Source organism: Trichechus manatus, unplaced genomic scaffold (assembly GCF_000243295.1).
Source record: "Trichechus manatus latirostris isolate Lorelei unplaced genomic scaffold, TriManLat1.0 scaffold00018, whole genome shotgun sequence".
NCBI lineage: Eukaryota > Metazoa > Chordata > Mammalia > Sirenia > Trichechidae > Trichechus > Trichechus manatus.
Window position 1 is genome coordinate 6,786,300 of NW_004443954.1, and position 25,782 is coordinate 6,812,081.

Below are 25,782 nucleotides of genomic sequence, written 5' to 3' on the forward strand. Positions count from 1 at the left end.
CAAATATTCTATGATACCACTTTTATAAAAAATCAAGAATAGGTTTACACACTGAAAGCAATGTTCTTTGATGGTTACCAGGAATGGGAGGGGGAGGGAAGGGAGAATCGCTTACTAGATAGTAGACATGTGTTAATTCTGGTGAAAGGAAAGGCAACACACAACATGGGGGAAGTCAGCATAACGTGACCAAGGTAAATGAAGACACTGAGAGGTACACAAAAATAAAGGACAACTACAGTAAATGCTATAACATATACAGTTCTGCAACAACAGTAATAACAATCAAAAATTTGTGAGTGGTCTGGAGAAACCCCAAGAGTATGACCCCCGGATACCCTTTCAGCTCAGTAATGAAGTCTACTCCTGAGGTTCACCCTTCAGCCAAAGATCAGATAGGCCCATAAAACAAAACGAGACTAAAGGGGCACACCAGCCCAGAAGCAAGGACTAGAAGGCAAGAGGGGACAAGAAAGCTGGTAACAGGGAACCCAAGGGTGAGAAGGGTGAGTGTTGACATGTTGTAGGCTTGTTAACCAATGTAATAAAACAATATGTGTACTAACTGTTTAATGAGAAGCTAGTTTGTTTTGTAAAACTTCATCTAAAGTACAATAAAAAAACAAACAAGCAAAAAAAATTTGTGAGTGGTTACATAGGTAGATATGTATGTTGTATAGCTGTGGGAGGCATATGTGAACACATGCACATGCATATATAGGTACTGTGTAGTTGTGGGCATTTGTAAATACATATTGTATGTGCTGCATATATACTGATACATATAACAGAGCACATAAAGGGCACGGTTATAGAAACTTCTTAGACATATCCAAACACCTCATGGGACTGAGTTACTGGGCTTGAAGGCTCAGGACCACAGTCTCGGGGACATCTAGGTCAATTACCATGGCAGTTCGTAAAGACAATGCTCTACATCTTCGTTTGGTGAGTAGCATCTGGGGTCTTAAAAGCTTGCGAGCAGCCGTCTAAGATACAACTATTGGTCTCTTTCCGTCTGGAGCAAAGTCTCAAGGAAGCAATTAGTCCACAGGACTAACAGCCCGCACGAACCTCAGCCTCCTCTAGCCTGAGACCAAAAGAACTAGATGGTGTCCGGCTTTCACTACCAATCGCTCTGACCAGGGACACATTAGAAGTTCCCAGTTAGAATGAGAGAAAAATAGAGAACAAAAAATCAAACTCACAAAAAAGACCAGAGTTACTAGACTGACAGAGACTGGAGGAGTTGCCCTGAGATACCCTTTTTACCTGGAACTGAACCTAAACCCAGAGGTCACCATTCAGCCAAATAATAGATTGGCTTATAAAATAAACACCCGTGAGGAACGTGCTCCTTAGAGCAATCAACTATACAAAACCAAATGAGCAACATTCGTTCAAAAGCAAAGATGAGAAGGCAAGGAAGAGCAGGAAACTGGAGGGATGGAAATGGGGGGAGTGCTGACACATTGCAGGGATAGCAGCCAATGTCACAGAACAATTTGTATATGAATTGTTAAATGGGAAACTAATTTGCTCTGTAAACTTTCACTTAAAACACAATAAAATGTTCCAAAAAAAACTAAACCAGTTGCTGTAGAGTAGATTCCAGCTATGCCATCACTGAGCCACCAGGGCTTCTTAATAACCCTATAAACCAAAAAAACCCACACCTGTTGCCGTGGAGTGAATTCCGACCCAGAGCAAGGCTATAGGACTGTGTAGAACCGTCCCATAGGGTTTCCAAGGAGCAGCCGGTGGATTCAAACTGGAGACCTTTTGTTTAGTAGCCGTAGCTCTTAACCATTTATAACCAAAACCCCAAACCCACTGCCATCGAGTTCATTCCAACTCATATCTACCTTATAGATCAGAGTAGAACTGTCCCATAGGGTTTCCAAGGAGCAGCTGATGGATTTGAACTGCCAGCCTTTTGGTTAGCAGCCATAGCACTTAACCACTAGCCACCAGGGCTCCTAACCACTTATAAAACCAAAATCAAACCCATTGCTGTCGAGTCAATTCTAACTCATAGCAACCCCATAGGACAGAGTAGAACTGCCCCTACAGAGTTTCCAAGGAGCACCTAGTGGATTCAAACTGCTGACCCTTTGGTTAGCAGCTGTAGCACTTACCTACTACACCACCAGGGTTCTCCTGGATCACCAGCCTAAGTTTCTTTCTTATTCAGATCATGTAAATCCCTTTTTATACCCTCTAACCACAAAACTAAGGAAACTGAAAGGTCTGCAGTTTGAACTCATCAGCCATTTTCCTCGGCAGCAATCTGCTTCTGTAAAGATTTACAGCCCTGGAAATCTTATGGGGCAGTTCCACTCTATCCTATAGGGTCACTGTGCGTCAGAATCAACTCGGTAACAACGGGTTTAATCACAAAACTATTCAGGGTCAACCTTCCTTTACCAAAAATCCACCACCACATATAGTTCATAATTTCAGTAGTGTCTCTATCTGTATTTTTTGTTAAAAGGATAAGAAAAGTGTGAAAAACATTTCTGCTTCTTAATTCAAATAAATAAAGCTCACCAGGTTTTACAGCAAACTTGAGACCACTACTGGTGACTGAATTTTCCTAAGACTTGGGGGCTGTAAAGTTCCTTTAAGATCAGGTCCCTTAAGATCCCTTATTTTATTGTGCCAGAACACAATTGGTGCTTCTTATTTATTGATGTGAACAGCTAAACTTAGGCCTGTTTATACATTAACGTTTTCTCAAAAGTATTATGATTATTCCAATACTGAGCAAAAAGAATGACTCTTTTAATAAAGCTTTAAAAGAGGAAAATGAATATTAAATATTAAAATAATACCTCATAAGCTTTGTTAATAATGCACTCTATAAGTGTGAAGCCTCCAAGGGATACATGCTGTATAAATCACATATCTTACTTACCCCAGCAGAAACAAAGACTAATCTTTAATAAGCAAACAGACAAAACAGCTGAAATATTAAAAATAAGGATTAATGATGATTTCTTTATCACAGTCTTACCACTTTACAAAGTAGTTTGAGAGCAGGGTATGTTTTGTTCTTACTTAGAAGTAACCTGAACGTAAAAACAGATAAAAATATGTTGTCATAACAGAATTTGCAATGACTATAGTAGAATGATAACTGTAAAGATATGCTAATTTGATCAAACAAATATTTTAAAGATTATTAGATTCATTCTGTAACAAGTTCCTTAATGTGTGAATGTTAAAATACATTTGACATTTATTTGAAAATTAAAATATGAAAGAAGTTAGGGTGAAAACAAACAAGTTAAACACTAAATCCTCTGAAGAGTTAAAATAAACTGTAGTCTTTGAGCACTCACCCTCTACAGGCATATCTTCATAAATTTGATTCATTTATGGAGTGTTTTTGATGATAGGCAATTCTTTGTTGAAAGTTAAGTGCTCTTTTATATGAATAAATAAAGAAGGCTCTGGTTCGAACTAATACATTATTTTGACAAATGTTTATTGGAAACTCAATTATGGCTTCATAAATCAGGGTTCTTTGTGCTCCATCAGGTGAGCTCACCAATGCTACCCCATGTCATGGTAAATACCAATAGGCTAATTAAAACAAGTCCATGGAATGCTGTTCCTCTTGCCACAGTGACAGTAGTCAAAGCAGGAAGAAATAGCTTATTATCTTTAATTTAACTTGCTGAAATAATTTCACAAGATGTCATGGCCATACCTTAAATAAAAATAAATAAAATATTTGTTCCCTATTTACTGTTGGATTAAAATGACAAAGTCAAGCATAATGCATGGTCCCCCTGACAGATGATTTTAAAACATTCCTCCCAATAAAAGAAAAAGAAAAAAAAAAAAAAAACTCCTCATCTGCATATATCCCATGACTGAACTGTGTCCTCAGAGGAGTTACTCCTTTTTCCTTTACTTTCCTCCCTCTTCCTTCCTTTCTTCTTCCTTCTCCCCTACCCTCCCTTTTTATATAACTATTACATCCTGAAAAACGAGTCCTATTAATAATGCCCAATGTACTTGGCCCATTGTGCATTTGACCACGTAGTGCATGAACCTGAGCTGTTTGAAAAATTCCATAGTAAAAGCTTACACTCTTCATTACCAGGAGGAAAACTATTCGCAAAGCAATTCTGGCAAAACAACAAACCCATTTTTAACTGAAAATTAGAAATATCTTTTACTTTAAAGACTTCTGAAAGTCTCTATATAGTCTGAAGCATGAAGTTATCAAGCATGAAAAGGGAGGGAAAAGAGGCTTTTAATGAAAACAAGTATTTGTATATCATAGCTAAGAGGGAACTTTTTCTTGACATTTAATTGTCTAGACTCAGTGAAAAACACAGAAAAATCAGATCCGAGTGATTAGCATAGTGGTATAAAACAAAACCTAAGAATTCTGCCACTTACTAATATAGCCAAAGCTGTGATAATTGTTCCTATCTTAAATATTTCTGGTTATAAGTCCTTTACTGACTCAGTTTTGCTCCCTGTTTTCCAAAGTATCTCTTCCTTCATACAGAGAATGATATATATGATTACTTTAAAATATTTGAGTATACCCTGTGATGGAAATAGGATATTTATGCTTTTCTGTATAAGGAAGTTCTAAAGGGCTGTCTAGCACTGGAACTGAAGGGTTCCTGCCTGTCACAGACTGCTGGACAGAACTCTGTATAATTCGTCTCAAACTATCAAAAGAAACACAGGCCAGAACATCAGAGATTTGTCTCTAGACCAGCCAGGCAGCTCCACATGAAGTGCCGGTAGGGTAAGGCCACGTATACGGAGCTCTGCTATTACTCTGTAACTGCACTCTCCAAGCCTGATGGCTTGCCTATCAATGATAATATAAACAGAGAGTGAATGACAACTTAAAATGCTGGTTGTTGAGCTGTTGAGCCACTCTAACCTTAAGCCAAAGAAATTATGTCATCAAAACTGACTTAAAAATAACAATGTCTAAATACAGCTGTTATTTGTGAAAGTCAAAAAAAATGTTGCCATTGTATCATAAGGAAGTGTTTAGAAAGAACTGAACTGGGATCTGGTCCCCTTGAGCATCCTTGATTCCACATTATGTGGGAAACTCCTTATAAAGAAAAGTTCTGTTTAAATAGGGGGCTGTAAAAGCCCTGAATTCCTGCAATGAAATCAAGAGACTCTTATTGACTTGAGTTGGACAAATCCCCATAACACCAGGTTAATGGACAGTTTTCAAGAATAACAGACTACCACAGCAATCTTCATATTCTTGGAAGAGTGCAAAAAAGTTACGTTACCAACAATATTTTAAAAGTGTTTTTCAACCAGACACCAGGAAAACACAAATCACTCCTTGGAGTGGTGATCAATCAATTAAGCAACAGGTGTTGTTATGGATTAAATTGTGTCCCCTTCAAAATATATGTTGGAATCATAACTCCTATCCCTGTGGATGTACTCTTGTTTGGAAATAAGCTTTCCTTTGTTATGTTAATTGGATCATATCCCAGTAGGTGGGTTCTAAATCTAATCACATCTGAGATATAAAAAGAGCAGATTAGACACAGAGATACCCACAAGGAGGAGTGGGGCAGACATCATGTGAGGATCGTCTACAAACCAAGGCGCCAAGGTAACACATGGGACTACCTGCAAGAAAGGAATCAAGAGACCCTGATTTGGACTTTCAGCCCCCACTTGTGTTTGTGTTCTAGCAGCACTAGAAACCTAAGACAGACATTTTCACCAAGCCTTATCTGTGAACAGTGCTGAACACATAGCCAGCCTTCATAAGTATATAGTGTTAGACGTTTTCGTTGTTCCAAATGAAAATCAGACTTTTTTTTTCCTGGTGCCCTTTGAAATAAAATACACTTTATTCACTTTTCCAGGGATTCAGAAGAATTAACAGTATTCTGCTGCTATTGGAAATCCCCAGAAACACAATGCAAAGACCACTGAGAGACAAAGATGTATACTACCTCGGATCTAAGTGAGTTTATAGTCTAGTTAGTAAGACATGTTACCAGGTACAAAACAAAAACTATGTAATACCAATATTTAATCTTACAGCAACCATGACTGAGGGGCTCTATGATCCAGAAAAAATAAGAAAGATAACACGTATCAATAAATATTTACTGAAACCCTACCAAATACACATTCACACACACTTCTAAAGGCCAGAAAGGGCTTGCAGTTTAAGCTTTACTCTTGATCTCATTATTAATTAGTTGTATTTAGAAGTCCCTGTAAATTATATTTTCTACATATCAGGAATAAGATTTACCTCACAACATTCAAATGAAAAAACTAAGATGTTATATGCAAAATAATTAAACTTCTTTGCATATTGTAGTTGTTAGGAGCCATCAAATTGGTTCTGACTCCTAGTAACCCTATGTACAACGGAAGGAAACACTGCCCGGTCCTGCACCATCCTCATAATCATTGCTATGTTTGAGCCCATTGTTGTAGCCACTAATTCATCTCATTAAAGGTCTTCTGCTTTTTCACTGACCCTCGATGTCCTTCTCCAGGGACGGGTTCTTCCTGATAACATGTCCAAAGTATACGAGAGGAAATCTTGCCATTCTCGCTTCCAAGGAGCACTCTGGCTGTATTTCTTCCAAGACAGACTTGTTCATTCTTCTGGCTGGCAGTCTATGTCATATTCAATATTCTTCGCCAACATCATAACTCAATTGCATCTATTCTTCTTCAGTCTTCCTTATTCATTGTCCAGCTTTGGCATGCATATGAGACCACTGACAATACCAGGGCTTGGGTCAGGTGTACCTTAGTCCTCAAAGTGACATCCTTTTTCTTTAACATTTTAAAAAAATCTTTTGTAGCAGATTTGCCCAATGCAATACGGCATTTGATTTCTTGACTGCTGCTTCCATGGGTGTTGACTGTGGATCCAAGTAAAATGAAATCCTTAACAACTTCAATTTTTTCTCCGTTTATCATGATGTTGCTTATTGGTCCCATTGTGAGGATTTTTGTTTACTTTATGTTGAGGTGTAATCCATACTGAAGGCTGTGGTCTTTGATCTTCATCAGTAAGTGCTTCAAGTGCTCTTCACTTTGAGCAAGCAAGGTTGTGTCACTTGCATATCACAGGTTGTTAATGAGTCTTCCTCCAATCCTGATGCCCCATTCTTCTTCATATAGTCCAGCTTCTCAGATTATTTGCTCAGCATACAGACTGAATAAGTATGGTGAAAGGATACAACCCTGACACACACCTTTTCTGATTTTAAACATGCAGTATCCCCTTGTTCTGTCTGAACAAGTGCCTCTTGGTCTATGGACAGCTCTGCAGGAGCACAAGTAAATGTTCCAGAATTTCCATTCTTCGCAATGTTATCCATCATTTGTTACGATCCACATAGTAGAATGCCTTTACATAGTCCATAAAACACAGGGAAGCATCTTTCTGGTATTCTATCCTTTCAGCCAAGATCCATCTGACACCAGCAACGATATATCCCTTGTTCCAGGTCCTCTTCTGAATCCAGCTTGAATTTCTGGCAGTTCCCTATCGATGTACTGCTGCAACCTTTTGAATTCTCTTCAGCAAAATTTTACTTGTGTGTGATATTAATAATATTGTTCAATAATCTCTACACTCCATCGGATCACTTTTGTCTGGAATGGCCACAAATACGGCTGGCCAGGTAGCTATCTTCCAAATTTCTTGACATAGACAAGTGAGTGCTTCCATCATTGCATCCATTTGTTGAAACATCTCAGTTGCTATTCTGTCAATTCCTGGAGCCTTTTTTTCTCATCAATGCCTTTGGTGCAGCTTAGACTTCTTCCTTCAGTACCATCAGTTCTTGATCATATGCTATCTCCTGAAACGGCTGAACGTTGACTAATTCTTTTTGGCACAGTGACTGTGTATTCCTTCTATCTTCTTTTGATGCTTCTGGCATTGTTTAATATTTTCCCTGCAGAATCCCGCAATATTGCAACTCCAGGCTTGAATTTTTTCTTCAGTTCTTTCACCTTAAAAAATGCTAAGAGTGTTCTCTTTTGGTTTTCTAACTCCTGGTCTTTGCACATTTCATTATAACACTTTACTTCGTCTTCTTGAGCCACCCTTTGAAATCTTCTGCTCACCTCTTTTACTTCATCACTTCTTCCTTTCACTTTAGCTACTCTACATTCAAGAGCAGTTTGAGAGTCTCTTCTTACATCCATTTTGGTCTGTCTTTCTTGTTTTTTCAATGATCTTTTGCTTTCTTCATGTATGATGTCCTTGATGTTAGCCCACAACTCGTCTGGTCTTCAGTCATTAGCATTCAATGCACCAAATCTGTTCTTGAGATGGTCTCCAAATTCAGGCAGGAAATGCTCAAGGTCATACTTTGGCTCTCGTGAACTTGTTTTAATTTTCTTCAGCTTCAACTTGAACTTGCATATGAGCAATTGATAGTCTGTTCTGCAGTCGGCCCCTTGCCTTGTTCTGACTGATGATATTGATCTTCTCCATCATCTCTTTCCACAGATGTAGTCGATTTGATTCCTGTGTATTCCATCCAATGAGGTCCACGTGTATAGTCGCCATTTATGTTGTTGAAAAAGGTATTTCCAGTGAATAGGTCATTGGTCTTGCAAAATTCGATCACGCAATCTCCAGCGTTGTTTCTATCACCAAGCCATACTTGCAACTACTGATTCCTGTTTCCAACTTTTACACTCCAATCACCAGTAATTATCAATGCATCTTGATTGCATGTTTGATCAATTTCAGACTGCAGAAGTTGGTACAAATCTTCAGTTTCGTCACTTTGGCATTAGTGGTTGGTGCGTAATTTGAATAACAGTCATATTAATTGGTCTTACTTTTAGGGGTTTGGATATTATCCTGTCACTGACAGCATTGTACTTCAGCATAGATCTTGAAATGTTCTTTTTGAAGATGAATGTGATGTCATTCCTCTTCAATTTGTTATTCCTGACATGTAGACCATATGACTGTTCAGTTCAAAATGGCCCAAACCAGTCCATTTCCGCTCACTAATGCCTATGATATCAATTTTCATATAATTCCAAATTTTTTCATTTGAGTATTGCTACTTTATACAAGCAATTTTATAAAGATGACATTTTTAACCAAGTTAAAAATATACTTCATACTTGTGGAAGAATATCAAATGTGGAAAATTTCAGGGATAGTTATAATCTACAAAACACCATCACATATAGTATCCCACTGATTTTTCACAACAGTCCGGTGAGATAAGTATTAATATTTTTATTACTATTATTATTATTATGTCATTCTCATTCTACATATACAGAAACTGAGACTTAGAGAGGTTAATTGACTCATCAAGATCACCCAGCTAATAATGGCAAGGCCTGGAATCAAATTCAGGTCTTCGGGCTTCAAATCAGAATTTCTATGATACAGTGAAAAGTAATTACTGATTTAAGTCAAGAATTACTACTCAGAAAGATAATATGACTCTACAGTTATCACCAATCAAAAGAGAATTTTTCAAGAGCAGCAAAGGCAGCTTTTGAGTTCCGTACCAGGCAAAGATTGGGCAAAAAGAAAAAAAAACAATATCATTGCAAACTACATCTTTTGGTGTTTCTCTAGTCCTTTCCTATCATCAAAAGCAATATATTTAGGAGAAAGGCAGTCCCAATTCCCTATATTGTCATCTTTATATTCTGTGAGTTGAGGTTTAGTATATTCTTGATTTTAATGTTTTTAAACAATATTAGGTTCCACTTTCACAAAATAAAGGCGCATGTCTTAAAACAACAGATACCACTTAATAAGCATGGAATTATCTCCATAACAAACTAGACCTATTATTAAAGTGCAGTCTACTTAGGAAACTACGAACAGTTCATGTTGGTGCCAAAGAGCACAAAGCCTATGTGCAAATGCCCACCTAGAACAGGCCAACTTTGAATTTAATGTGATCATGAAATGGGGCTTCAGCCAGAGTCAGGGTTGCATTATCTATCTCTGACTCCCACAACCACAAAGACAAGTTTTGATTTATATCACAAATGGGAATGAGCCTCAAGATATTGTGCAGGAAATTAACATTTGACTTTGGTATTCTCATGGTTTGTACCAATACTGTAGCTGACAGCATAAACCAGGGAACCCATTAAGCAACACACAGTCAATTTGTCTGTGGTTCCATTGCCCTCTAGTGGCTATTCTGAAGCTAGTTATTAACAGTGTTATCAGCCTTCAAAAGTCAGCAGTGGTTCTCCAATCAGGGTGGGCAGACCACCAGCATCGGCAACACCTGAGAACTTCTTAAACATGCACATTTTTTAGCCCCACCTCAGATCTACTGACAGAAGCTCTGGGGATGGTGCCCAGCAACTGTTTTAATGGGCCATCCAGGTGATTCTGATGCACATTAAAGCTTGAGAACCACTAGTCTAAGGAGAGTATATATACTATTACTATTTGAAGCAGGGGTGAAAGCATATGGGTGCATGAGGGCTCTTTTATAAAAGTATTGCTCATAATTATTTCTCTACCTTTTCTAAATTTCAGAAGGCCTTTTATATGCACAGATAATCTAGAAAAAGCTTGCAACTTCATTGAAATTTAAGTGCTCTAAAGCCTGACCGAACAAGATAGAAAATAATGGGATACCAGGAAGAATTAGAGGGTACTCAGCTACCACCAACAACACTCTGACAGGGACTGCAATAGAGGATCCTGGACAGAGCAGGGGAAAAATGTGGAACAAAATTCAAATTCACAAAAAAGACCAAACTTATTGATCTGACAGAGACTAAAGAAACCCCCGAGACTATGGCCCCAGGACACCCTACTAACTCAGAACTGAAGCAGCTGTTCCCAAAGTTCACTTTTTAGCCAAAGATTAGACAGGCTTATAAAACAAACAATAACACGTGTAAGGAACGTGCTTCTTCGTCTATTCCAGTATATGAGACCAAATGGGCAACACCTGTCCAAAAGCAAAGACAAGAAGGCAGGACGGGACAGGAAAACTGGAAAAATGGAAACAGGGAACTCGAGGTGGAAAGGGGGTAAGTGCTGACACATTGCAGGGATTGCAACCAATGTCACAAAAATTTGTGTATAAATTTTTGAATGAGAAGCTAATTTGCTCTGTAAACTTCACCTAAAGCACAATAAAATTTAAAAAAGAAAATAATGGGATAAAATAAATAAAAGTAAATTCATTAGATATTAAAAGTTCATTTTAGGAGCTTGCTATCTAGATAAAACATGGAACCAGGATCTACCCATTGACTTCCTGGCTATAAAATCAATGGGAAAATATTGGTTGTTGAGTGGAGTGAATTTTCAATCCAGGTTTGTGTGGGGCATTTAATATCCAGTCTCTTCAGTGCATGTATATTATAGTCTATTCATATATAAACTGCCATACATAAATTGAAAGTTCCCATTAAATATATTGTTAATCAAATTATTCAAACTACTAATGATACACTCCCACCCCTACTCTGAGCTAAGGCTGAAAAATATTTGGGTCAGACTTCTACAAGGCAGCATGGTTCCACAGAAAGTAAACTGGACTTGAAGTCAAAAAGCTTAAGACTTGGTCTATGTGAACTTCGGCAAGTTGGCAACTCTGTGAACCTTGGTTTCCCCAGCTAAACATCATGATGATAATAATATCTATATTGCAGTTTATGTGAGGATCAAATAAGGAGGGATAAAAGAGGTATTAAATAAAAACGAGGTATATACATCATTTTAAATAAAATATTACATAAAGATTATTGAAAATGTTACAGACTGATAAAAAGGTGAGTATAGCTCCTAGTGCACAAACCCTCCCACAAATAACCACTATGCACCCTGGACAAAATATAAAAAACTACCTGAAAGCACTTGAGAGCAAAGAAAACAAGCAGACACTGGGGAAAGGTCAACATCTGGAAGAGGGAATAGCATTGGATGAAGACAGCACACTGAGTACCAAAAAACCAGACAGAAAACCTGCAGTGTTAGTGGCTTTAAGATCCAGGGGACAGAGTGTGGGGTGACCATGGCAGCTGAAAAGAGATGGGGGAAATCCTGGAAAGGAAAGAGCTACACAGATAAAGTCTCACTCATATATTAACTCTGCCCAAATCTCTAGCTAACCCTGAAATACGCATATGAGGGGCAGACTCCAAGCAGCCCAAACCAAACCAAACCTACTCCTGCTGAGTTGATTCTGACTCATAGCTAGGCTATAGGACACGGTAGAACTGCCCCATAGGGCTTCCAAGGCTGTAAACTTTTACAGAAGCAAACTACCACATCTTTCTCCTGTGAAGTAGCTGGTGGATTCAAACTGCTGACCTTTCAGTTGGCAGCCAAGCACTTAACCACTGCATCACCAGGGCTCTTTCCAAGCAGCCCAGAGAAGGCTAACTAAATGAACATTGCTTAGCTTTCCGAGTTCAGAGTTCAAGTTAACTGCAATTCATACCTCTGCTGAGAATTTGCACTCTAACAAGTTCCCAGGAAATTATACATAAGAATCACCTGAGGATCTTGTTAAACTGTAGATTCTGATTCAGTATATCTGGGGTGGAAATGCAAATTCTCAGCAGGAAATTTGTTAGAAATGCAAATCCTCAGCAGGGGTTTGAATTAGAACAAACCAGTCTGAAGCCCTGGTTAACTGCCTGCTAAAATTTTAAAAATAATAGTAATACTCCTCAGAAGAACAAAACAGAATCAAGAGGATCTACAATGCATCATTCATAATGTCCAAGATACAATTCCAAATTAGTAGACATAGGAACCAAACCTGTTGCCACTGGGTCGATTCCATGCCATAGTGACCCTAAAGGACAGAGTAGAACTGTCTCATAGGGTTTCCAATGAACAGCTGGTAGATTTGAACTGCCAACCGTTTGGTCAGTAGCCATATCACTTAACCACTGTACCACCAGGGCTCCAGTGGACATAGGAGGAAACAGAAAAATGTGGCCCATACTCAAGAGAAAAGGCAATCAATGAGGACCAATTCTGAGATGACTCAGATATTGAAATTTGCACACAAGGATTTTAAAGCCGTTGTTATAACTATAGTCATGGATATAGAGGAAAATATGCTTGTAATGAATGAAGAGATAAAATCTTAACAGAAAAATAGAAACCATAAAAAAGAACAAAATGAAAATTCTGAAACTAAAAAATACAATATCTGAAAATCTTTTTAAATCCATTGGATGAGCTTAAGAACAGATTGAAGATGAAAGAAAACATCAGTAAACTTGAAGACAAATCCAACCTGAATGACAGAGGAAGGGAAAAAAAGAGCCTCAGGGACCTGAGGGATGTTATCAATAGATCTAATATATGTGTAAGTGGAGTCTAAGAAGAGTGATAAATGGACAGAAAAAGTATATAAATAATGACAAGAAATTTCCCAAATATGGACAGACAAAATTTTATAGGCTCCAGAAGCTCAGAGAACCCCAAGCAGAATAAATACAAAGAAAAACTACATCCACACACATCACAGTCAAACTAAAGAAAACCAAAAACAAATAAACCTTGAAAGCAGAATTTTATATATATATATATATGTACAGGGGAACAATGAGAAACAAAGGAGTCGGAGTCAGAAGACAGTGGAATAACATCTTCAAAGTGCTTTAAAAAAAAAAATCTCGATTCTATATCCAACAAAAACATCCTACAAAAATGAAAGCAACATAAAGATATGTCCAGCTAAAGGAAAACAAAAAGAATTCATCACTAACAGACCTAAAAGTACAGAAAATGCTAAAGAAGTTCTCTAGGCTGACAGGAATTGATAACACATGGACATTTAAATTGTCAGGAAGGAATAAAGAGCACCAGAAATGGTAACTACATTAAATAAACTATTTTTCTCTTCATTTAAAATATATGACTACTTAAATAAAAACATGTAAATTATATTGTGGGGTTTATGACATATATAGATACAATACATACGATAACTATAGGATTAAGTATGCAGTAAGAGGGTAAATGTACCTATATGGTTCCAAATGCCTTACATTTTAAGTGAAGTGATAGAATGTTAACTTTAAGTAAACTATGAACAATTAATCCCTACAGTAACCACTCTAAAAATTATGCAAGAAAGTATACCTAAAACGCCAATAGATAAATTAAAATGGAATTCTAAAAAACATTCAATTAATCCATGAGAAAGGAAAACAGAAGAACAAAAAACATTGTGACTAACAGAAAACAGAAAATGGTAGGTTTAAATCTGACCATATCAATAATTCTATTAAACATGAATGGAATAAAAATGTACCTATTATCAGCACTTGTCAGTCATTGCTAGACACAGCTATACATCTCATTTTCATCCTGAGAGTACCACAGACATGACTTACTCGTTACCATCGAGTTGATTCCGAATCATAGCGACCCTACAGGACACAGCAGAACTGTCCCATAGGGTTTCCGAGGAGCAGCTGGTGGATTTGAACTGCTGACCTTTTTGGTTAGCAGCCGTAGCTCTTAGCCACTGCGCCATGAGGGCTCCAGATGAGTTACCTGTATTTGTGCTCTGATTCCAACTTCCTAGGCAACCAAAGCTCTGCTGACTTTTTCAAACAGCCAGAGACCACTAAGTTGTAAAGTTTAGGACGTTCCATAAGTCTTTCTGCCTGCGTAAAATTTCTCCACTACAAACTGCTGCTATGCCTGAACCGTCAAGCACTCTTTAGGATAAGACTCCAAGGTGTCTCTAAAAAAATGCAAATGCTCTGCCAGGAGAATACATTAAACCACTAGCATCAATTAATATTCCTTCAAAGATTGATTTATCTGATACTTAATAGCAATGCTACCTTTGAGAAAATGGGACAGCTTGTGATAGATGGAAGAGCAGGCCCTATTGGAATCCAGAGTAGGAGGCCACAGCGATCAGGGGAAACAAAAGAACACCAGGCCTCCAGAGAACAGAGGCTGGAGAGAGTCAGAAAAGAGGCAAACGTCCAACACCTAATGACTGGATAAATAAAATGTTGTGTACACCCCATATCATATTACTTGGCAATGAAAAGGAATGAAGTACTGACACATGCTACAACACTGTTGATTAACTGTGAAAATATTATGCTAAGTGATATGTCAGTCACAAAAGACTACATATGATTTCTTTTATATGAAATGTCCAAATTAGGCTACTTTTTAGAGACAGAAAGTAGATTAGTGGTTGCCTAGGGAAGGGCAGGGGAGCAGCAAAGGGAGGTTGGAGAAGGAGGTGACTGCTAAAAAGTACAGGGTTTCTTTTTGGGATGATGAAAATGTTCTCAAGTTGGTTGTGGTGACGGTTGCACGACTGAATATACTGAAAATCACTGAACTGTACACTTTAAATGGGTGAATTGTATAGTGTATGGATTTTATCTCAATAAAGCTGTTACTAAAAAAGAAGGAGAAGGAGGTAGAAGAGGAAGGGAGGAAAGGGGGAAGAGAAGGGAGGAGGAAAAGAAAAGGTTCTGTACTCAACTACCCCTTGAACCTCAGTTCAAGCCAAGGATAACCTATTTCAGTAGCTCTAGCACAAATCCTCCTGGTCAACTTACCTCAAAAGCAATTTTCTGGAGGACTGAAGTACTGCGTGACATTAGAAGGGAGCAAAGTAGTATGTTGTCGTGAGGAAAAAAAGTTTTTTAAAAAGCTAAACCTACAGTCAGAGAACTAGATTCAAGAATCTGTTCTACCAATTAGTAACTATATTTTTGGATACATCATTTAATCTCTCAATGGTTCCCTTTTCTTATATGTATATGGATATGATGAATACTAACATTTCCTTGGGCTCTAAAGATTTTATGACTGAAACATTCTGACTTAAGTGTTGCCATGAGCTTAACAATAATCTCACAAACCACTGCTCCTGACTTTTTTCTGCCTTCACCTCTCACACATATATGTATACATACACACCCAACATGCAGAGTTAAGGAGATATGCAATAAGTGAGAGTCACAAATAGAAGGATCATGTGCCCAAGGTAAAGTGTACAGTCCCTAGCTCTGACAAGAGTTACTGCTTCTTAACCTTCTCAAAGAGTAGCACAGGGGATATCTTATTGAGTCTTGTATACTCAGTGTAATTATGTAAGAGTCTCTAGGTGGCATAAATGGTTAAGCATTCGACTACTATCTGATAGGTTGGCAGTTCGAAGCTGTCCAGAGATGTCCTGGAAGAAAGGCCTGGAGATGTGCTTGTGAAAGATCACAACCTTGAAAACCCTACGGAGCACAGTCCTACTGTGACACACATGGGGTCGCCATGAGTCGAAACTGACTCAATGGCAACAAGTTTGATTTTTTTATTTTTGTTTTTTGGAATTATATAAATATAACCACTCTTGTTATTTAGTATTTATTTGTTTCATTTACTACAAAACAAAATTGCAAACATTACAGTAAACATCCTGAAAGAGAGCTTGTCCAATTCTGTAAATGCTTCCATACGTAACCTTTTCAAGCAACAGACCTAAATTCTAAACCTTTTGTATCCACAACAGTACCTAGCAGAATGCGAGGCACAGAGTTAGTGCTTAATATTCACTTATTGCCTTCAAATACCTCTGACAGTTGAAATATGTTGTATCTATTAAGTTTACTCTTCTTCCCAAGAGCTGTACAGCAGTTTTATATTAAATTCTAAGACTAAATATTTAACCGTCATTTTTTTTATTTGTAATAGAGAAATCTATTAGTTGAGGACTCGTTTATTAAGGGCTGACTCAAGGAGAAGAAATAGTGAAGTGCTGAGGAAAAAAAGAGAGAGAGAGTTTGATGGGGAACACTTCATTATTTCCAGAAGTTGAGCCAAATTCAACTGTCTTCCCTATTGTTCATAGGGCCAAAATCTACTTCTTACTAGAAGAAACTATACACAAACTTAAACAAATAATATTTGGTTACAACTATTTTCAGCACAAATAGCACATCAATTTTATGTTAAAAACGCATTAATTCAGAAAAGCTAAAAAATAAATAATGAAACTTTCAATAATCCTCTCAAATATACACCAGGTCTCTTTTGTATTTATGGAATTGGGGAGTTCCAGGAAAGGAGCATAGTAGATACTCAATAAGAATTTGGTTTTTTCCTTTTTCCTTCTCTTCTCTTTTCCTCTACTCAACTCAAAATATATGCACTAAACCAAGGCAATAGAGGAAAAAAGAATATTCTGTCTGCTCTTTTCTTCCCTTTCCAGTTCCCCAAAACAAGAACATCAGTTTTGGTTCAGGAATAATGAGGGAAAAGTTGGAGGGAAGTTGATTCCAGCCTTTTAATTATGAAACCTAACCATTTCTTCCAATTCATGCTCAAAATGACAGCCCTACCAGACAGTAGGCAAACATCTGAGTACCCAGGATCTTTAAAACCAAATGAGAAATTAATTTAAATGATAAAAATATTATTATGCTCTATCTCTCATGTTCACAATTAATGTACTGGATTGATCTCAAATTAGAGAAGGCAAAAACAATTTCAGTAAAACTTGCATGTAATATTAATATTGTTCTATAATTTCTGCATTCTAACACAAATCTGTCTTGGAAGAAGTACAGCCAGAATGCTCCTTAGAAGGGAGGATGGCAAGACTTCATCTCACGTACTCTGGACATGTCATCAGGAGGGACCAATCCCTGGAGAAAGACATCACGGTTGGTAGAGAGTCAGCGAAAGAGAGGAAGACCCTCAACAAGATGGACTGACAAAGTGGCTGCAACGATGATGGGCTCAAGCATAGCAACAATTGTGAGGATGGCACAAGACCAGGCAGTACTGTACATAGGGTCGCTGTGAGTCGGAATCGACTCAGCTGCACCTAACAACAACAAAAATAATAGACAAAACACACATACAAGTTTTTCTTTACTAACCAATAAAACACAAAATAAGAAAACATGTTTCATAAACGAATAGCTCATAACATTAGGAAATAACTCATTCTACAATCTCTTTGAACTGGTTTTCCATCAATTTCATCAGGTTTCTTTTCTTCACTTCTATTTGGGTGAAAAATCCCATAATAAACAGTAAGAAAAATAATTCCAAGGAGAAAAGTAAAAGCTATAATGACAGTGATAATTATAAAATAGTCTGAAATAAAAACAGAGGGTAGGCAGACCCAGAATGCAATCAATATATACAATGTGGCCAGTACCTTTACAATATAATAACAAGACATTGGACATTTGGTATTCTGTCCCTTAACATTAAAAAATGTAAAGACCAGAATGAATCCAACAACAATCCTGTATAAGAATTCCATACCTATGGAAGCACAAAACTGGGTCTGCTTTTTAAATGCCCACATTATACCTAAAAGCCAAAGAAATAACAACAGGAATAAAGCAATCTTAACATTTAAGAACAGTAGAAGTACAACACTCAGAATCCAAGATAATAATGTAAACAACTTGTAAAAGAGATACATGAATTTGGGAGAGAATCCATTAAGGGGATTTTTATCAGGCAAGGATTTCCTTAGAGCTATTTGATAATCAACAGTCGACCAAGATATACCACAGCAAGTGACCATGATGGCTGCATCTACAAAACAAAAAATATATATTGTTATAGGGATACTAATAGCAATATTAAATGTACTATCTGCCATACATGGCTTTTCTGTAAACATATACCCACAAACACACATAAGTCACCTTATATACTCATCTCATCTAACCCTTTGAGGTAGATATTAATAGTCCCATATTACACATGAGGGAACTGAGACTTGGAGAAGATATATTACTTGACCTAAGTCACACAACTAGCAAGCAGCAGGGCAGTACTGGGCTTTGAACCTAAATCGACCTGATTCCAAAGTTGGTGTACTTAACTGTATTAGACTGCTTTATAATGATTTTGAATAAATTCATTGGACAAATATTTAATGCACAACTGATACAGTGGAAACTGCATACTTCGGTAGTTGAGAGACTATACCTCTAAGTCCTAACTTTTCCTGTCTTTTTTACTTTGACTTTGGACATATACCTAACTCACTAAGAGACAGCATCATAAAACATAAAGAGAGAGAAAGATGTTAAAAAGAAAATTTAATATAAGTATGAGGTATCAACAAGTTCATTCTCCCATATCTTGAAGATAATAGATCAAATGAACAAGTATGTTCTAAAACTTACAGATGTCTATAACCTCAACATCTTTACCCTATTTCTTTGCCCAGCCAATAAAGAAAACCAAGTTCATCACTACTTTGGAAAGGTAAGTCATCAGTCCCACTTTCAAGCTGGAGGCTTTTATAAAAGTGAAAGCAAAGATATTAGAGAATTGAAAAAAAAAAAAAAAATTCAGAGCAGAATACAGGGTGCTAGTCATTTCCATTAAGCCTAACTGGAGGCCTGTATTATATGATAGAAAGGTAGATTTAAGGCGGGTTTATCTATTGACAAAAATTATGAGAAGGACCTTATAAACACCTCTGTCCACTCTCCTGATTTCAGCATATACCACCAGGGACTTCTCAGCTAGCTGGATTTCTTATTTTCTTGTCTTTCTGCTTTCAAAAATACTGTAATTAAAACATCACTTTCCGCTAAATTGTCCTGTGATTTTTTTTTATAGTTGGTTTTAATTTTTACCACACTAACACATATACACAATTTTTAGGTCAAAAAGTTATAGCTTATTAGAAAAACAACAGCACCCTGTCTACCTCTCCTCCCCCTTAGTCACACTCTCCAGAAGAAATCACTTTAAACTCTTCTAAGTTTTTCTTCTGAAATTGAATGCTATACTTCTAAATGAAGTATATATGCTGCTGTATCTTAATTTATCTCTTTTAGACATTGTCCATTAATTTCCTACTGTGGAAGAGGAAAATTTAGCATGCGCATGCACGCGCGCGCGCGCGCGCGCACACACACACACACACACACACACACACCCCTCCATTTTCCTCTGCCTCCATCCACCCAAAAGAGTAACATCACAATTTTTAGCAAAAATCAGTATTCAGTTTTTACCTTATGTGAGTACAGTTGTTTTGTTTTTTAAACTGCTCAGCCAAGTACTACATTCTGATTACATTTCCTTTCTTGTAAAGCTTTTCACTTTTCCTGGAGTCAATAATTGCCTTATTTCCTTACTTGCTCTATAGGGTTGCTATGAGTCGGAATCGACTTAACAGCAACAGGTAAAATCCCTATTTCTTCACATCCCTGGATCATGCAAATGCTTAAGCACACAGCTGATAACCTAAAGATTGGCAGGTCAAGTCCACCCACAGGTGCCTCAGAAGAAAGGCCTGGCAATCTACTTCCAGAATATCAGTCATTGAAAACCCTATGGCACACAGTTCTATTCTGACACACATGGGGTCACCCTCAGTCAGAATCAACTGTATGGCAACTGTTGGGGTTTTCTTTCACTATTTCTTAACAAATTCTTCAAATGACTATAAAACTCCTCTGAAAGTCATATACACCTTTAAGGGGAGAATACCATCCTTCTGCAGGTAACTTCACTCTTACCCTGAGGCAAGTGCCTTTGAAGCCCCATCTTTATGGGATTAGGATTTACTGTAAAATTTGCCTCCTTGTGAGGACCCTGACTTTTGTCTTCTGTCCTCCACACTCTGAAAAGCCATCAGAACTGAAGCTCCACTTTGTAAGATTCAGTGAATATCCTCAGGGTATAAATGTCTTCGGAGTCATACTTAACCATTCTGGGTTCCCACTTCCATGAATATTTTGGCCAGTTGTATCTTGTCAGATCTTTGTTGCTTTTAGGAAGGCTTTTTAAAAGATTTTATCCAATAGTCTTAGATATTTTCAGATATTATTTCAAATAATTAAGGCTTTCAGTGAAAGGGTTGTTTTGAATAACCTAAATTCTCTGTTTTCTATCTGCTAAACATTTGTTGACATTTCTAATCTATTGTTCTACATTATCTCTGTCCTTGTGAGTTTATACTGCTTTTACTTCTTTACTCTAATTTTTAGTGTGACATCAAGAAGAAGCAAAGATAAAAGAACATGTTCAGTCTTCTGAACTGCTTCTACATATAACCTGATTTTTTTTTTTTTTTTTTTTGGTACATTTTGAGTTACGTTTTCCTGATTGTCAGACCAATACATGTTAACGTAGAAAATCTGCAAATTCAGGAAAACATGAAAAAAAAATAATCACAATCCCACTACCCAGAAGCAGCCACAGTTAATATTTTGGCATATCTTCTTCCAGACATTTTTCTATATAATAATCTCTTTGTATCCTAAAAATTATGTTTATAGAAAATTTTATAAACTGTTTTTTGTCTAAATTTTATTTTATAATTAGTACTTTCTAGAGTCATTAAAAGTTCTTTGCAACACATAATGTTTCATCCTAACAGTTTATAAAAATTTATTTACCAATTTCTCTATTGTTAGACAATTAGATTATTTCTCACTTTTTGCTATTTTTAACTAACTTACACCTCAGCTACTTACTTCAAGGAGAAACTATAAGGATGAAGACAGAACCACAACATAAAGATAATGGCTACTGTATCCCTGCGACACCTGAAGGCTAGTGCAGATGCTATGTAGCATCTGGAATCATTTAGCGTATCTCTGAATCGGAATCAACTGGATGACAAAGGGCACCATAATACAGGCTGTAAGTTCAAAATGTTTAACTTCTAATTTAAGGAACTATATGATACATAACTTTTAAGTCCCACCTATGAATTCTCTGTATCATTAGGGAAAAAGAGATGTTACTTATACACAATGGGTTCATTTCAGTGTCTTACTAACAATCAAAGTAAAGGCAAAAATATTAGAAGGGAATATTCCCTAGAGGGTTATGGGAAATTGGGAGTAGGGAGACTGGGAGGATATGCTGATCTCACAGGTGAGTCCAGTGCAGAAGCAACTACAGGGAGGATGACAATCTGCCCCCTTGAGATAAATTCAAGTACACATAGAACCCTAGTCATTAATGAAAACTGGCACTATTATTCAGAAAATAAATATTATTTTTCTTGAATCTCAAATTAAACACCTATTAAAAGATTTTTTTATATAAAGAATGAAAATACCAATCTGTCCTAAAAAAAAAAACTATTTTATTCTTGTAAGGAAATCTGCCATGAAAGAGTAAACATACTGGCTCACTTGCAAAATTTTCATAAGTTTTGTAGCACTTACAGCTTCACCCAGCAATTCCAATTCTTGTAATTTATCCTACAGATATACCTCACACATGCAAAATGATGTATATATAAGGTTATTCATCATACTATTTTTTTCAATAATAAAATATTAGAAATAACCTAAATAAATACAAATCAGGTGCTTGTCAAATAAATTATGGTACATCCATAATTTGCAATCCTATGCAGATAGTAAAAATGAATGCAGAAACTCTTCATGTACTGATATGGGTATATCTCCTAGACATACTGTTAAGTTAAAAAAAAGTGTAAAAGAAAAAAGATTAAAAAGAATACATGCTTTTTGGAAAAAAAAAATCTCCAAAAGGATTAACAAAAAACTGACAACAGTAGTTCACTTTTTGGACAGATGAAGAAAGGGGTGGGGAGGAGAGGGAGGAAGACATATCTTTTCATACTTCTTGATCTTTAAACCACATGACTGTATTTCCTTTTGAAAAAATAAATAATTTTTAAAAGAAAAAGAATAAAAACTTTCCAAAACCTGCTGCAGAGTTATGCAGTTAACATAAGATCTCAGTGGCATCCATCTAACACAAGATACTGAGAAAGACTTACACGGACTGAAATTCCCTTGACCTTGCTCCAGGAGGCTGTAGAGCTGAAGAACCAGCTGTGGGCAGCCTTCCAAGTAGGTCTCAAACAGCCTGAGCATGCTCAAATCAGTCACTCTATCTATAACTTCTTTATGTAGATCAATTTGTTCTTCCATGGAGTTATTAGTTTTGGTGCTATATTTGAAAGCCACATGGTGACCCTTTTTTAAGACAAACCAATACCTATAAAGTAAACACAAACATTTATTTTCAGTAATATATTCTTTATAACGTGTATGTTAGTATACATGCTGATTCTGAGAAAAGTGACGTGTTTAAGAACAGAATTTTTCCACAAACTTTCTCTAATACAGACTTCTCTCAACTTTGTATACATTTCATGGTGCCTTTGTTGAGATTCGGACTCCATAAACTTTTATTGCATGCTCTGATGTGCCAGTTCTATGTTAGGCCTACTAAGCATACATGATCTCATTTCATCTTCACAATAATTAAGTAAGATGAGTAGGTATTATTCCCATTTCACAGATGGGAAAACAAAGGCTGAGAAAGGTAGAGTGATTTGCTGAAAGTTACGGAGAGTAACGGTCCAAACTCAGATCTTATCATTCCTAGTCTTAACATCTACTTTCTGAAAGACAAACTGCAACTTTCAGTTCATGCAATTTCTCTTACATACAACGCACATACATGACCTTATGATAATGTTAAGTTTGAAGATGAAACTGAATCTTCTTTCGACTTAATCAAGCAAACAATTACTAAATACCTACAAGGTGTTAGGTTCTTCAACTAATTACCATCTCGGAAAACATAAAATTTCAAAGACTTCAAACATCCCCGCTCAGGCTCTTCGTTTAAAAGAATTTAAAAATGAACAGGAGCTATCATCATTCAAGTAAAATTTATAACAACAAAAAACAAAAAACTGAGGCTTGTTTAGAAGAAATCTGAGGCTAGTGGCAAGGCAACCAGGACGCTTTTATTCTTTAAAGAAGGAAGCCACTATCAGAACTCTTTATCTACACCTCAGTTTCCTCATATATAAAATAAGAGCAGCTCTATATCCTGTTTCAACTTGATCTTTCTGCCAGTGTTTTCCACTTCAGTAAATGGTACTACCATTCACCATGTTGCTCAGACAAAAAACTTAGGAAGAATGTCCAACTACTCTCTTTTTCTCATACCCTATATTTAATTTCTCAACAAGTTCTAACTTCAAATAAATCCAGAATTTAAACACTTCTTACTACCTCCACTATTACCACTGTAGTTTAAGCGACCGACATCTCTGGCCTGGATGATTTTTAGTCTCATAGCTGGTCTCTCGGATTCTACTCTCACTCCCCATACAAACTATACTCTACACAGCATCCATTTTGAACTTTTTAAACATAATTCAGATGTCACTTCTCGGCTTGAATCGTTCCAATGATTTTTCATCAAACTAAAAATGAAACCCAAAGTCTTTACTACATCTTACAAGGCCCTCCATGCTCTGCCTCCCACACCCGCCACCACCACTACCTTTCCAATCTCATTTCTCCCACACCTCCAGTGTGGCACTGAACCACACTGCTCTCCTTGCTGTTTTTCCCAACTTAAAGGCCTTTGCCTTTACTATTCCCTTTATCTGCAACTCTTCTAAATCCCAAATATTTCAAAAGTTTGCTCCTTTACTTCATTCAGGTATAGGCTCAAACGCTACCCCCTCTAGAGGCTTTCTGAGACCACACCATCCAAAGTAGCACTCTCTGTCATATTCTGTCCCTTTACCGTCTTCTAGTTTTCTTCATGGTACTTATCACCTAACGTGTTATTTATTATTTTTACCTTCTCACAAGAATGTAACCAGTAACCAGCTGCTGTGAAGTTGATTCCAACTCATGATGACCCCACATGTGTCAGAGTAGAGCTGTGCTCCATAGGGTTTTCAATGGCTAATTTTTTGGAAGTAGATTACCAGGACTTTCTTCCAACCCACCTCTGGGTAGACTTGAACCACTAACCTTTTGGTTACCAGCCATAACCCTTTGCACCAACCAGGGATTCCCATAAGAATGTAATCTACACGAAAGCAGGAACTTTGTTTTGTCCATTGCTACATCCTAAGCAATTAGAACAGTGCCTGGCACATAGCAGGTGCTCAAAAAATATTCACTAAATGAATGGATAAATGAAAGCTCAAGACATTTGTCCTGTAAAGATGAGATGGAAGACATGAAAGGACTTGGAAAGTTGAAAGTAAAACACACATATAAGATATTTCTATTGCAAGTAAGATGTACACATATATGGTTATGTAAAGATTCCTTATCTGACAAATAGAAGTATATTTTTGCCATCACAGTTTTGGAATGACATGGTTCATTATAGTCAATGTGAGCTAGGTGCAGGTAGGGAAAAATGTGTATAAAGATAATGAAGGCACGGTCCCTAACCTCAGTGATCTTACAATCCAATGGGAGGGTCAAGTCTGTAAACTACTAGCTGCAATACGAGGCAGAAGAAATAACTGCTTATTAGAAATATAAACAATTTGTCGTGAAAGCACAAAAGAAAAGAAACTACTAGTACTGCCTAGGTATACACTGGTTCTATGGGGAGGGGTGGGGGATGGGGAGCGGAGGAACCTATTGCCATGGAGTCAATTCCAACAAATCAGCTTCACAGCAGTGGGTTTGGTTGGAGTCCTGGTGGCGCAGTGGTTAAAGCACGCGGCTGCCAACCGCAATGTCAGCGGTTCAAACTCACTAGCAACTTCATAGGACGAAGATGTGGCAGTGTGCTTCTGTAAAGATTCACAGCCTTGGAAACCCGATGGGGCAGTTCTACTCTGTCCTATAGGGTCGCTATGAGTTGGAATCAACTCAGTGGCAGCGGGTGTTGTTTTTTTTTAAACAGGGGAAATTGCATTTTCACTTTTTCTGGGTATCTCACACAATAGGCAGTATGTGGTTCCTGTTCTTAAAATGGTTTATAAACCAGTAGGATAGATACCACTAACCGAAAAAACTTGA

General features: G+C 37.1%; 1 protein-coding gene across 1 annotated transcript in view; it reads right to left on the reverse strand.

Moving 5' to 3' along the window:
* Positions 1–17,850: 17,850 nt before the first annotated feature.
* Positions 17,851–25,782, reverse strand: part of XKR9 (XK related 9) — a 34,399-nt gene continuing 26,467 nt past the window's right edge. The window contains exons 3-4 of the mRNA XM_004372535.2: positions 22,764–22,984; positions 17,851–18,568 (exon numbers count right to left, since the gene is read on the reverse strand). Coding sequence (XP_004372592.1) covers positions 17,940–18,568; positions 22,764–22,984 — 850 coding nt within the window. The 3' untranslated portion in view covers positions 17,851–17,939. The remainder of the gene's footprint in view (positions 18,569–22,763; positions 22,985–25,782) is intronic.